Source organism: Myodes glareolus, chromosome 5 (assembly GCF_982192425.1).
Source record: "Myodes glareolus chromosome 5, mMyoGla1.1, whole genome shotgun sequence".
Lineage (NCBI taxonomy): Eukaryota > Metazoa > Chordata > Mammalia > Rodentia > Cricetidae > Myodes > Myodes glareolus.
The window spans coordinates 52,661,114-52,675,113 of record NC_142030.1 but is presented as its reverse complement, the minus strand read 5'-3'; the positions used below and the strand labels follow the sequence as shown (position 1 = coordinate 52,675,113).

Sequence of the window (14,000 nt, the reverse complement as noted above, 5' to 3'; positions counted from 1 at the left end):
TCCCTGGAGTCACAGCAGGACTAAGTCTGCGCGTTGTCAGAACATACCACAGAGCAAAAAGCCTTCCCCCACTCTAGTTCCCATGTAAAATCCTACGACTGGTTAGTTTTCGTCAACTTGAAGCAAAATAGAAAAAAACTAGAAAGAGAAAACCTTGGCGAGGAATTTCTATCGTCAGATTTGCCTGTGGATATGTCTGTGGAGAGATTTTCTAGACTGCCAATTGATTGGGGAGGGTCTGACGTGCTGTGAGCAGGGCGAGCCCTGGGCAGTTGGCCGTGACTATCTAAGAAAGGTAACTGACCGTGAGCCCAGAAACAAGCTAGTAAGCAGTGCTGGCCGTGGTCTCTGCTTCCATTCCTGCCTCCAGGTCGCTAACTTTTAAGCTTTTGTCTTAGCTTGCCTCAATGGCGGGGCTTGAGTGTGGAAATATAAGGCAAATGAACCTTTTCTTCCTCCAAATTGCCTTTGGTTTGTCTTATCCCAACAGAGATGTAAACTAAGTCAAGCCCCTAAAACCTTTTGTCTATGACTTCCACCTCAGCACACCAGGAACTTACTGTGATGCCATTCCATAGAACACCAAGGGGCAGCTGCCTTGGATTAGAGGCATCTTTTTTTTTTTCTGCGGATCACTAAAACTACTTCTCTGCTAAAATGGCTGGGATACAGAGCCGCACGCACAGCTTTGTGAAGAAAGGAAAGAAACATGTCTGAACAATTTGTCCACTCACTTGCATGGAGAAGGTGATGGAGGTCCCCTGGAAATGCTTCTCCACCACTGACCCTACTCTCTGGGTCACTTGGAACAAATCGGCCACTTCTTCAGGACGTAGGTCACGGAAGCGCTCCACTGGCCTCAGCGGGCACACGAGGACATCTGCAATCAGGTGGGTTAAGGAAAGTCTGGCTTGCTTTGATACTATTCTTAGGGCGTGGTTTATACAGACAGCACTCTTGACCCGGGACCTGAACTCTTGAAGACTAAGAAACAAACAAAGAAATAATTAGCAACCAAGAGCTTTAAAAGATAGTTAGTTTGCTTTGTGGGAGACACCTTGGAACACAGGAAAATTTAAGAAAAGACATGGTCATGTGCACAGTGATACCGAAGCTCGCTGTGATAATTGCAGCAGGAGGCAAGATCTATTCTGGGCCATTATCACATGATTCCCCCATTCTGTGGCTCATCTTCCCCAGTAGCTAAAGACATGATGATGGGAGAGCAACTGGACCGTCTAGGTGGTTTTGGTAGCTAGAACATCATGATTACACTGTCAAGCTTCCTTTTAGAGAAAAGATAGGAACACAGGAAATGTGTGGTAGCAGACTGTTTTAGTTTTACAGGGTTACTGATCCTCAGACAAGGTACCGTGAACCTTATTTGTAGCTAACAAACATGCCACAGTGGTCAGATGTGGCACATGGGTAACATCCTATGGGGGCACACAGATGTGAGCCTGTTCCACCTTGACAGTTTTAGCTCATTCTTGCTCTCTCAATGATATCGACAACAGGTGTGGCTACAAACAAGAGATTCTGACTTAGGGTGTGGTTAGCTAGTATCTGGGGGATAGAGGTGAATCTGCTCCATCTGGACCAAAGGCTGGAGAATTCAAGTCTATTCCTTACATCATGTTGATGAAGTTTGTTGCGTCCCTCTCCCCTTTCAGAGTGAAGTATGTAAGTATGTGGAAAATAAATGCAGACAGAGCATTCACTTAATTTCCCTCCCTATGCTGTTCTGTGTTTCTGTCTCTTATTTTTCTCATACCTCTGTTCCTTTTGTTTAGCAATTCTAACCCTCATGCTCCTACCCTGGAACATACAAATTTTGTCAAGGCAGGGCTCCGACAGCAGCCTATAACACGGGTTCCTTGAATGGATTACTCATAGCCCAAGATATTTCCAGTTAAATATTGAAAGAAAAGTCATCTCTTGTGTCAAAGAAACTGTTGTAATGCATTCTACAGGTTAGACTGGGCAACATATTTACCTTTCTGATCTGAGAAAATACCCAGGTATAGAGAAGAAGGATTAAAGTTTATCGTTTATTGGTAGCAAACTTACAGTTATGATTACATTAATATTCCACATTCCTTTTTGTACATTAACCTTTGGTATATGCATGTGTACACACATATGTGTATGATATATAGATTTGCCCTTTTGCAATTACAGAGATACCTTCTTCTTGACTTGTGAAGGAGGTGCATCTCAATAAATCCATTGTAAGCTAAAACATCTCTACACAAATTCATGGAATACAGCTAACCTAAGGAGCATCAATGCTTAGCTTAGCCTTCCGTAAACATTAGCCCACAGATGGGAAAAATATCTAACTTGCAAAGACCATTTTCAAATAGAATACTGAAAATCATATGTAATTAATTGAAGGCTGTAATGTAAGTTAAAATCTGAGTGGCTGTATTGGAATGCTTCCCCAGTATTGTACCTGAGAAATAAATGTCAACCCACTGTACTCGGGATTGACCCTGTGTATAAACATACCGCATACACTATTTGTTCACTTTCCAGACATTTGCTAGAGAAAACAAAACTGTTAATTTTTAAATGTATCCCCCCCCCCCTTTCTTGTTGTAAGAAAACATGCTTCTGCCTGGAGCCAAGCAGCAAGGGATCTCATAAAACCACAATCCAGCAATTGCGAGTCTCACCAGAATACAAAGCGCTTTAACCCATCACACTGTCGGACTCAAGGCCTTGGGGGCAGGACACAGAGCTCAGCTTGGCAGGCCTGGTTTTTATATGAGATGGGGGGGAGAGGCAAACAAATGAATTTGGCTTAAATTCTGGGAATTCACATCCACAGTAAACCAGGAAAGGGGCTATTTGTTAATCTGAGTTCATTTTTCAAGAGGAGAAGGGCGGCTCCACCCACCCGCCATCTGATACTAAGAAAGATAATCACCCTTCTCTGGGAGGGCTGTTTGATTATCTTGGGTCAATGAAACACTTAAAAATGAAGAATTTGCTTTATTTTTCTTTTAGAAGATTGGCAGCCTCTACTCCCACAGGGCTGTTTTCTCTTTGGGAAGAGGGACATTTCCCATCTTCTTCCTCCCTACTTTTTCCAACATGGATTATTGGGAAATTTCACACAATACACCCCAATTACACTCAAGCCCCATTTCTCTCAGGTTCATGCATAAAAGAAATACACCAAGTACAATTTGTGTTGCCCATATACTCCTGGATCACGGTCAAATCCCAGTGGTTAGCTCCTTAAAGACGGTGGCACCATTTCCCATGCCCCGATCAGAAGTCATTCATTGTGAATCTCCTTTTCCAAGTCCTTCTTTAGACACATTAGATGTCCATCTTTCTTTTGATCCTCAAACATGCTAGGCTCCTTCCCTCCCAATCTGGGGGAGCTTTCCTCCATTTCCTGTCTAAACTTTAGTTGTCTGTCATCCTCCCATTCCTGCTTCCTTCCCATCATTCAGATTTCAATTCCGCAGTCATTTCCTCAAAGAATTTTACGATACACATTTTTTAATTACTATCTTATTGTCTTATTTCAATTCTTCTTATAACCCTGGCCACCAGCTGTTACTGTTCTTGACTGCTCTCATAGGAAGAATGACTTGGTTTTGGATATTGTTCATTGGTGTCTCGAACTCCAGAGACATTTAGTACTGCCGGAGTGCATAGATAAATGATAACCATGCACTCATATCGGCCACGTCTGAGGTCTAAGAGCTTGACTAACTAAGATGATATTAATGTAATATCTAGCTTTATATATAAGAGAGGGATAATACACTGACTTTTTACTTAAATCAAGAACTTTTTAAAATATGAATCATGATTAGAACTAATGCTTAGTGCTAATTCAGAAGGGTAAACTTATTTTTACGTAAACTAGTATTATATGAGTCCAAAGGAAATATAATTATGACAGTAAGGTATTTTAGAAATCCTCTTAGAAGTAGACAGAAATGGTTTACAGAAGTGATTTGTTTCTATTTGGATTCTTAGACAATCTGTATCTATATAAATGCTGCTTCAGACCATAATGAAGAAATGTCATTCCACTGGGCTACGAGGTAGCTCAGTGATTTATTTCTTTCCTAAAATGTTTGCGGCCTATGAGTTCATATCTAGCACTTGAAAAGAATAAACGTAGCTCATATATTCACTTACATTGAACCCCAGTAATGTGCACTAGTAAACTCTGGCCATAACATAAAAGAGATAATTGCTCTTATCCTCCTTTCAGCCCAAAAGGCAAGAGAGGTATGGATAACTTCAGTAAAGAAAGAAGCACAGATATAAGCAAAGAGAGGTTGAGACAATAGAGAAGGGCCTGTGCTGGGGCGCTGAATGCCAAGGTGGATAGGAGAGAAAGGGGATTTTGAAGAGTCTGCACTCTAGCATCCCAAGTTATCATAGGCTGTGAGTAAATCATTGTAACCAAGACCCAAACACACTGCTATGGACCATAGAGGAGGCTGAAACTAGCACTGTTTTGTGTGTTAGATAAACGTCTCCATCTGCTTTCTAAGAGAACTGCCCCTCCAAAATTAGAGGAAAGATGCCTTTGGAAACAGTCTAATAATTTAAATATAGATTCAAAGAAAGATGCAGGGCATTCCTCCTGGAGGCAGAATCACTGTCCTATTTATTAAATTATGGCTTACAGAAAAGAACCTTGCCAACACAGTCTAACCAAAACAGATTATAATGAGAATCAAATCCCAACTCTGCCTAATTCTACAGACCATGTCAGTGAGAGTCGCGCTATGATAGTATCCCGCTTAGAGTTCCATGTTTCAGGTTTGGACCCGATCTTCACTAAATATCATATAAAGGTATATGTCTGGGGATATAAGCCATTATATCCTTACAGAAGAGGAAGAAGTGGTAGAAGGGAGATACTGCACACTGCTCAGGCTAGGGGCACACAGCGTTAGATGAAGAAAACAGTAGAGAAGGATAATTCCACAATGCAGAGAGAGCTTCGTGCTGGGTCGTAGCTCTCTAGTCCTAACAAATAATTACAAGAATCTAAGAACCATCTTGCAGCAGTGTTTGAGCTGAAGCACATAAGAAAAGACAGGATATATTTTGGTCTTTTCCATTCTTGACTTTGGGGTTTTTCCATATGTTGGCTCTTCTTCCTAAGGAAGATTAGATGCTACAGTCAATATTGATGCTTAGGGTTATCTCACAATGAATGTCTCTGCTTATTGGGCATCTAATTATTGGCAATCCATACCTTTTCACATCATTTACATCCTGAGAGACCACCAGAAACTTGGTTTTACCTCTTCTTACTCTTTCTCATACCTATCGCCGCTCCTAAAGTGACTTTCTTCATACAGAAACAGTATGACCACATGACAAGCCTGACGTTAAATTCATTGTATTTGCAGCAGATTCAGAATACACACACACACACACACACACACACACACACAGAGAGAGAGAGAGAGAGAGAGAGAGAGACATTGAGTGAAACTTTTCTAGTCGTCTAGTACTTAAAATTGGTGTAGTAAGCTATTTGCAAACGTGAAAATCAGAATCCTAAACAGTAAAGGTATCTCTTTCCAGCATGAATCTGACCCTCTTCACATCTGACCCTGAAGTTGGTCTCCACTCTGGAATCTGCCCCTGCCCTGAGACTTGAGAAACTATCATCATGTGACTTTCTAGCTAAATCTGAGGGAATACTGACAGTAATAGTTTTTACCCTTTTGGTAAACTGAGACCAACACACTCTTAACAAGCTCAGGTAATTGATTGTTCAAAAATAAGGAACATGGCAGCTCAGGTGATGACTGACGCCATTGATTGGGGCTCATCAGAGACTTTCTAGCCCCAAGATGACTGAGAAGTGATGTTAAATTCCCACACCAGTTTTCAACTCCTGCATAGAAGACCACCTGTAAAGTGGTTACTGTCAAACCACACCAGTGCACCAGTGTATTTGGCGTCAGGATTTTATGTGGTTTTTGCTTTAAGTCTATCCTGGACTTGTTGGTACAGCTATTTCATTTGGAAGCCAGGCTGGGGTTGTGGCAAAGAGGGGCTTCTTATTTCCTTCATCCCAGTCCAGATTTAGAATTTTTAAGGTTTCTTAAGGGTTAAATTATTTTGCTTTCTATTGGAAAAGGAAATTACAAGGCAGCCAGGTTCAGTACAGAGACGTAGACTCAGTTGTCTGAAAGAGAAGTGAAAAGATCACATTGAAGCTGAGCATGGGCAATGTGCAGCAAACATACTGCACTGGAGTCATTATTATAATAATCTACTGCAGTCAGAATTACTGAAAATAATTCCACGGAATTTTGGAAAAATGAATGATTGCCCTGATGTCCTGAATGTCTTAGTAAAGACATAGTAAAGACAGGACCATATGAAACATTATTCCTCACAATAGCTTTGTTGTTGGATGCCAACATGGGGCTAGATACAGAGGTTGGAGATAGATTACTAGGTAAAGCGTGAAGACCTGCTTCAGATAGCCAGAACCTACAGAGAGGTGGATAAGGTAGCATGTGTCTATAATTTCAGCATTCCCACAGAGGAAAAGGTGGGGGAGATGGAAGAATTCCTGCATCTTTAAAGTCCACTTAGCGTGATGTACACCCTGGTGGAATAGCAAAAGGCCACGTCACAAATACAGTGGACAGTTAGGACCAACATCTGAGGTTGTTTTTCACTTCCACATGTATACTTACAATCTCTCTCTCTCTCTCTCTCTCTCTCTCTCTCTCTCTCTCTCTCTCTGTGTGTGTGTGTGTGAGAGAGAGAGAGAGAGAGAGAGAGAGAGAGAGAGAGAGAGAGAGAGAGAGAGAGATTAAAATAAAGTTAATTAACAGATTCAAAGTCACAGTGTTAGTTCAGAGTTTGATCTCTATCGAAGTTCAGGATGTTCATCTTCCCAAATCAAAGCGCTTTCCATTGAACAGGAAGAAGCCAAATGTTGCAACTCTGTAACCTTCTCTGATGTCAAGCTTTGGCAGACAACAACAGCAGCAGTAGAGTTGTCTTTTCTCAATCAGAGCTTCAGAATCTTCTATCAATACTATCCTCTAGCTGACTGCTATCAATTACTGTGAGCTTCAAACATGAAATTCCAATGCCATTCCTGAGACCTCCTCTGCTGCCTTCCTGAACCTCAAAAATTATAAATGTCTGGTTAGATTGAGAGCAAAAGGAAAGACAGCAAAAGTCAGATTCTTGGCACAGGGACAACAAATGTTCATATGTTGCTATATCTGCATGAAGAATAAATTTAAGTTTGAAATTTCCTCACAAAGGAGAGTAATTGGTATATTAAAGAAGCAAATCAAAACAAAGAAACAAACAAAAAACAAAACAAAAAACTTTTCCAAGGCATTTCTGTAACATACATTTAAATACAGAACCATGATAGAGAAAAGGAAATATGTTAATTGTGGTAATTAAACAGGATGGCAGAACAGTATTTTCAGAATTGTGTCCAGCTCCCCCCTTTTTTTATTGTTTTTGCTTTTTTAATTTGATCTATTTTAGAGATTAAAATGTTAAAATCAACAAATAAATTAAATTACAAAAATATCACTAGTGGTGAGGTTGATTAGCATATATACAGATGAATTTGTAACAAGGCGGTATTAAATAATACGATGAAGAATTATTCTTTAGAATCAATAAGAGTGTGTATTCATGTATACCACAGTACTGCATGATGCTAAATAAGAAGAGATTTTCATCCAGTGTAATTCATCACTTCTTCCAGTCTTTGCAGTGTCTTTCCTCCTATCTTTCTGCGTTCTCTCTTTTCTTCCTTCCCTACCTACCTCTTTCTCTCCCTCCATCCATCCCATCCCTCCTCCATCCTTCTGTCCTTCCATCTCTCCTTCTGAGATATGAAAAACAGTTAATGCACTTAACAACTAACATCCATTTCCAGCCCTTTCATAATTTTTATTCTGAGATAAGGTCTTGTTAGGTTACTTAAATTGGTTGCAAACCTTGTGATTTTCTGGCCTCAGCTTCCTGAGTAAGTGTGAATATAGTTGTGTACCATCATGCAGAGTTTCTTACAGATGCTTTAAGCTATCATTAATGTCACTTGAAAGAACATCATGCCTTTTTAAAGACAAGAATCAATGCATTTGGTTTAAATAGCACACTCAAAGAGCTTTGAAACAAAGTAAATTCTATTCCCTTGGCAATGTAGGTACTTCAGCGAATTGTCATATTGCAAAGTAGAACTGTTAACTTCAAATTTAATAAATATGGTTCCATGCTAAAATGAAGGGGTGTAGAATGGTGATGGTTTGGCTGACATCTTTCTTCACTGACTACTATCAGAGCATTGTAGTTACTCAATGAAGAATTAATGGTACACTTGATGAGTATAGACATAAATGGTAGACATGTAGTTTGAAACAAATGGAATATCTAGATTGTGATCAATTGAGAAGAGTGTGATGAAGGTCATGACATGGTTCTATACAGGGTTGGGTAATTTTTTCACGTGCATCTATTAGCTCATCTTTTATCCCAGGAAATCCTTGGGTAAAAGATAAAGTAAGACCATGGTCATGTGAACAATATCAAGGTAAATTTATATAGTTATTGCTCTTTGATTCACCCTCAACACTTAAACGTGTCACTCAATGCTCAAACGTGAGAATTATATTCATAGAGAAAGCAAAGGGGACTTCAAATAAAACTTAAATGGCAGGGGAATGTGTACCCACTTTGCATTCGGACATAGCCTTTGGCTTAAATTTCACATATATTTTCTGTGAATTTTTCAACACAAAGGATTGACGTGGGCTGGCATCACATTGTGAAAAATATGTTGTATATTAAACTACTCAGATGCAAAAGAAGTAAACAGTATCAGAAGGAGAAAAAACCAGCAAAGACACTGTTTGTTGTGTCCTACTCTCTTATTTAGGATTATTGTTGTTGTGAAGAGACCACAGCAACTTTTACAAAGAAAACATTTCATTTATGTGGCTTGCATACACTTTTGAGATCAGTCCATTATCATCATGGCAGGACATGGCAGTGTGCAGGCAGACATGGTGCTGGAGAAGTAGCTTAGAGTCCTCCATCTTGCAGGCAATATAAAGTAGACTGAGGTACTGGGTGGAGCTTGGGCATATATGAGATCTCAAAGCTCACCTCCGCAGTGACACAATTCCTCCAACAAAGCCATAGCTACTTCAACATAGTCAAACCTCCTAACAGTGTCATTCCCTATGAGCTTCTGCAAGCCAATTACATTCAAAATACCACATTCTCCTCACTGGTTCTAATAATCTTGTAACAATATTAAAATGCAAAATGCATTCAGTTCAACTTCAAAAGTCCCCATAGTCTATCACAGTCTCAACAAAGTTTTAAAGTCCAAAGTTCAAAGTCTCTTCTGAGATTCGTGCAATCTCTTAACTTTATTTTTTTTTGAGATAATATATTTTTATTTAGTATCTCTTGGCACAGAAGACCGATAGTTTTCACTTATTTGGTAGTTGATAGATCTTGAAAGAAATATACATTGTTTTCTTTTGCTTTTACTACTTACTTAAGAATTCTTCACCATAATTTTCTAGTATTCATTTCTACTAGGCTATTTACTCTCTATTGAAACTAGAATTTATTTGGCAAAACACCTTTCCTTTCGTTATGGTTCAAGGATCAAACCCAAGACTTAATTTATACTAGGCAAGGTCTTTAACTTTATCCCTGTAAAATCAAAATCAAGAAACAGATCACATACTTCCAACATATAACAGCACAGTATATAAATTATCATTCCAAAACATAGGGAAGGAAACACAGTGAGAAAATATTGGATCAAAGCAAGACCAAAAACCAACTGGACAAATTCCAAACTCTGCTTCTCCATGTCTAATGTAAAAATACTACTCTTCAGACCTCCAACTCCATTCAGGTTTGTTGACTGCAATACACTTCTTTCTCTTGGGCTGGTTTCACTCCCTGTTAGCAGACGTCCTTGGCAGGTGTCCCATGACTCTGGCATCTCTACATCTTGAGGTCTCCAACGCAATTTAGGCTTCAACTTCACAGGTTCATGCAATGGCCTCCCTAGGCCTCCATTCTGGGACATCCCTGACACATGCCTGACCTCAGCAGCTTTTCTTAGTCTCAGGGGCAAATTCTATAACCCACTTCTTCTCTCCTTAACTCTAGAACCACATGGCCAAAGCTGTGACATTCTGCTGCTTACTGAGGTGGGAAGATGTCCCCCTCATTCAATCACATCTTCATCATCTTCAAGCCCTATTTTCTATGGTTTTCTTCACTGTCTAAACTTGGCTGTCCTGAAACTGCATCTCTAGACCAGGCTGGCCTCAAACTCAGAGATCTGCCAGCCTCAGTCTTATCAGTGCTAGGATTAAAGGCATGCACCACCATACTGGGCTCTATGCTTCTCTTTAATACCTTTACACAAGTTGGAAATTTCGTGGGTAAGATCTTGCCCTGAGGTCACCATTCCCTTTATTCCAGTTTTTAATCCATTTATCTCCTTGAACATGGGATTTGGTGCTATTATACTTCCTGGTGTCCCTTTCTAAATCTGTGCATTATGTACTTTTATTTGCTCAGCTTGGTTCTTTTTATTATAAATCTTCATTAGAGTTAACACTAATAACTACACAACATAGTCTATATTAAGCTGTTCTGTGATTTCCTCTGCCAAAAAAATTAATACAAAACTTTAGTCTCAGGCAGACTTTTGGGCAAGGGTAAAAAGCAGCCACATTCTTCACTAAAATATCACAAGATCAGTCTCTAGGCCACATACTTGCATTCTTCTCTGAAACCTCTTGATCCCCAGAGCTCAAATCATTCTCAGTGCCATTGTCGTCTGTACTCCTACTAGTATGACCCATTAAGCAGTTCTTAAAGCATTCCGCTGCCTTTCTAAGCCCAAAGTTCCAAAGTCCAATTCCTTCTAACAAAACCATGGACAGGCCTATCACAACAACATCCCAATCCGTAGCAGCAACTTACGTCTTAGTGAGGGTTTCTATTACTATGAAAATATATCATGACCATGGCAACTCTTATAAAGGACAACATGTAAATTTGGCAGCTCACTTTACAGTCCATGAGTTGGGGCATAGCTGCATCCAGGCAGACATGGTGCTGGAGAGTTAGCTGATTGTCCTACATCTTGCAGGCAACGGAAGTTGACTGAGACACTGGGTGATATCCTGAGCACAGGAAACCTCAAAACCCACCTCCTTAGCAACACACTTCCTCTAACAAGGACACACTCACTCTAACAAAGCCACAGCTCCTAATAATGCCATTTCCTATGAGCTTATGGGGACCAACTACATTCAAGTGACATCTAGTAGCAATCAGTAACCCTTGGAGGTTTGTTGTTGCTGTTTGTTGTTGTTGGTTGTTGTTGTTACTATTATTATTATTATTACAACCACTTCTCTGTTACCAGATTTGGAAGTTGATGATCAAAATGTTCAAATGAATGTTGGAGTTATTAAGTGAAACTCTTTGGGGAAGGCATAAAGAATAGCTGCTCACTGCATCTCACTGCCTCCCTAGAATATGTAGGTTTCCATATATGCACCATACTCCTTACTACAGAGGTATAGAAAAATACTATAGTGGTATAGAAAAATAATAGTTCCATGATACATTTCTTTATACAAATTTCTTGTAGTCTAATAAGATTGTAAAACATTGGATATAATGTAATTTATCTTTTCTCAATCTCATCAGGATATTTGATGCCTAGTGTGAATTATGTCCTTCCAAAAGAAATTGTATTCAGCAGTATTTCTCAAATTTGCGTAACTATAAAACTATAATTATCATTTTACTAACTTAAAAGATGTGTGTATGTGTGCCTGTGTGTGCATGTGTACATGCATGCGTTCATGTGTTTGTTTGCGTGTGCTTATTGTGGGAAGGCAGGTACTACAGTACCACTGTGTATATGTGGAGGTCAGAGGACAAGTGTCAGGATTCATTTCTTGTTTTTTTTTCTTGGGTCAATCTCAGGAAGTTAGGCTACGGGGCAATTGCTTCTATCTGCTGAGCTATCCACCACTCAAATTTGTTGTTTAGTTAATTAATTATAAAAATCTATGTAGGACAAACGATATAGAGGTTATTCTTTAGCAGTCACCAACATCATTATTTAAAAGAGAGATGTCTGAAGTTCTCCGGGTTTAAAACACAACTTGAAATTTGGGCATGATGATTCACATTTATAATCCCAGCACAGAAGAGGCTGAGGCTGGAGCTCCAGGACAGCCTAAGCCCATGACAGCCTAAGCCCATATAAGGAGATCCTATCAATCATCAATCAATACCACTGAGTATATATCTTATTAGTCATGTAGAAGAGAGAGAGAGAGAGAGAGAGAGAGAGAGAGAGAGAGAGAGAGAGAGAGAACATTCTGCTAAGAGGTAGAGTATTAAAATATTATCACAGAGATATGATTGCCATTAGAAATGTTGGTCAAACATTTTGATTTATTACCAAGTCTGGATCCTGGTAGCTGAGTAATACCCTAGGACTTTAGGTGTAAGTATCAACAGCAAAAATGATACGTATCACTTCCAGGCCTGAGTCCCAACTCCCAGTATGAAGGCTCTAGAACTTTCTTTCCTACTTTGAGACAACTAGCCGTGCTGTGCCAGGGTGTGACCGACCTTGAAGTCTAGGGCCTGGGAAACGGGTCAGTATATGACACACTTCTTGTCACAACGCCTAGACAAAGTTTATTATTACATAGTTTTTATCTCTTTGCTTAGCTCCATCCAACTTGTAGTAGCTGCTTAGAGCACTGTAATCAGGAGGTTTCTGAGGCCCAGCTAGGGATTGGGAGGGAAGAATAGGGGTGTGTTAGTTTTAACTGTCATGAGGGAGGCAAGAATATCAGTGCACATACAAAGAACCTGACATTCTTCAACGATAAAGCAATAAAACTGTTTTCTCAAGGACTCCCTTTTCTCCTTTCTTAATGATATAGAAGTCATTTCTGGGTCTCACAGTGGCTCTGAGTAACCATTATGGAAATCTATTATTATTGTTATTGTGCTACAGATAGACAGAAGTAACTGTGATTAGGATAATTCTAGTGAAGAGAGTTCTGGAAAAGAAGATGGACAGTCACTCAAATGTGTCTGTCCATCACATGTAAAGACAAGAATGGGACACCTGAAATATGAAAATGCTATAAAAATGCTCTCAGGAGCTATGAGCTGGAGGCATGCTGGGACTGAAGAAATATCACACACATGACAGCTGAAAGTTTTAGGAATCATCCCTAATGAGAAAAAAATTTAATAACCACAGTTAATATTTAGTGTGAGAAACCATTTCTAAAATGCTATAAATAGGTTTTTACATGAAAGATGGATCAGAGAGTAATACTAAAAAATGTATAATTTACTGGAGCTCTTCTAAAAATAAAACATGGAATAAAAATATCTCCCCAGCGACCTGACATGTATACATAACTATCGGCATCACTAGTGAGCTAGGGATGATTCCCTGAGCATCTAAGCTCATAGACTGTCAGAGCAAAGTTAGACTCCCAATTCCAGCACTCCCCAGAGACACTCCAGAGTGAGCTTCATTACATCCAGAGAAGTATCTGGATTTGAATTTTAGGATTCTCTTTTCATTCTTTTCAAGAGCCATTTTGCATTAGGTCTTCAGAAGCCGCCCTACCCTTACGACCTAAAGACGATGAGCTGATAGCTGTGAACATGGAAGGAGAAGAGAGAAAATGAGAGACCCAAAGGGAAGAGGTTCAAAGTTTGGGGCAGAGATGATAGTCAAGATGTCCTAGAACTGGAGAAATAGCCCAAATAAAGACGGACACAGCTACCATTCCTGGTTCCATACACTGAGCTACATAAAGGGGTTCAGTTACAATTTGTTGAAGGATACAAGTAGCCTGTTCGTTGCTACTCTTGGAAAGAAAGACTTTTTATGAGTATTTAAATTGTTTTGTTGTGTGTAT

At 39.6% G+C, this 14,000-nt stretch overlaps 1 protein-coding gene across 1 annotated transcript in view; it reads right to left on the bottom strand.

Annotated features, from left to right (window-relative positions):
* The window catches only part of Fhit (fragile histidine triad diadenosine triphosphatase), an 807,644-nt gene that overhangs the window by 304,842 nt on the left and 488,802 nt on the right, over positions 1-14,000 (bottom strand). The window contains exon 3 of the mRNA XM_048421187.3: positions 735-880. Coding sequence (XP_048277144.1) covers positions 735-880 — 146 coding nt within the window. The remainder of the gene's footprint in view (positions 1-734; positions 881-14,000) is intronic.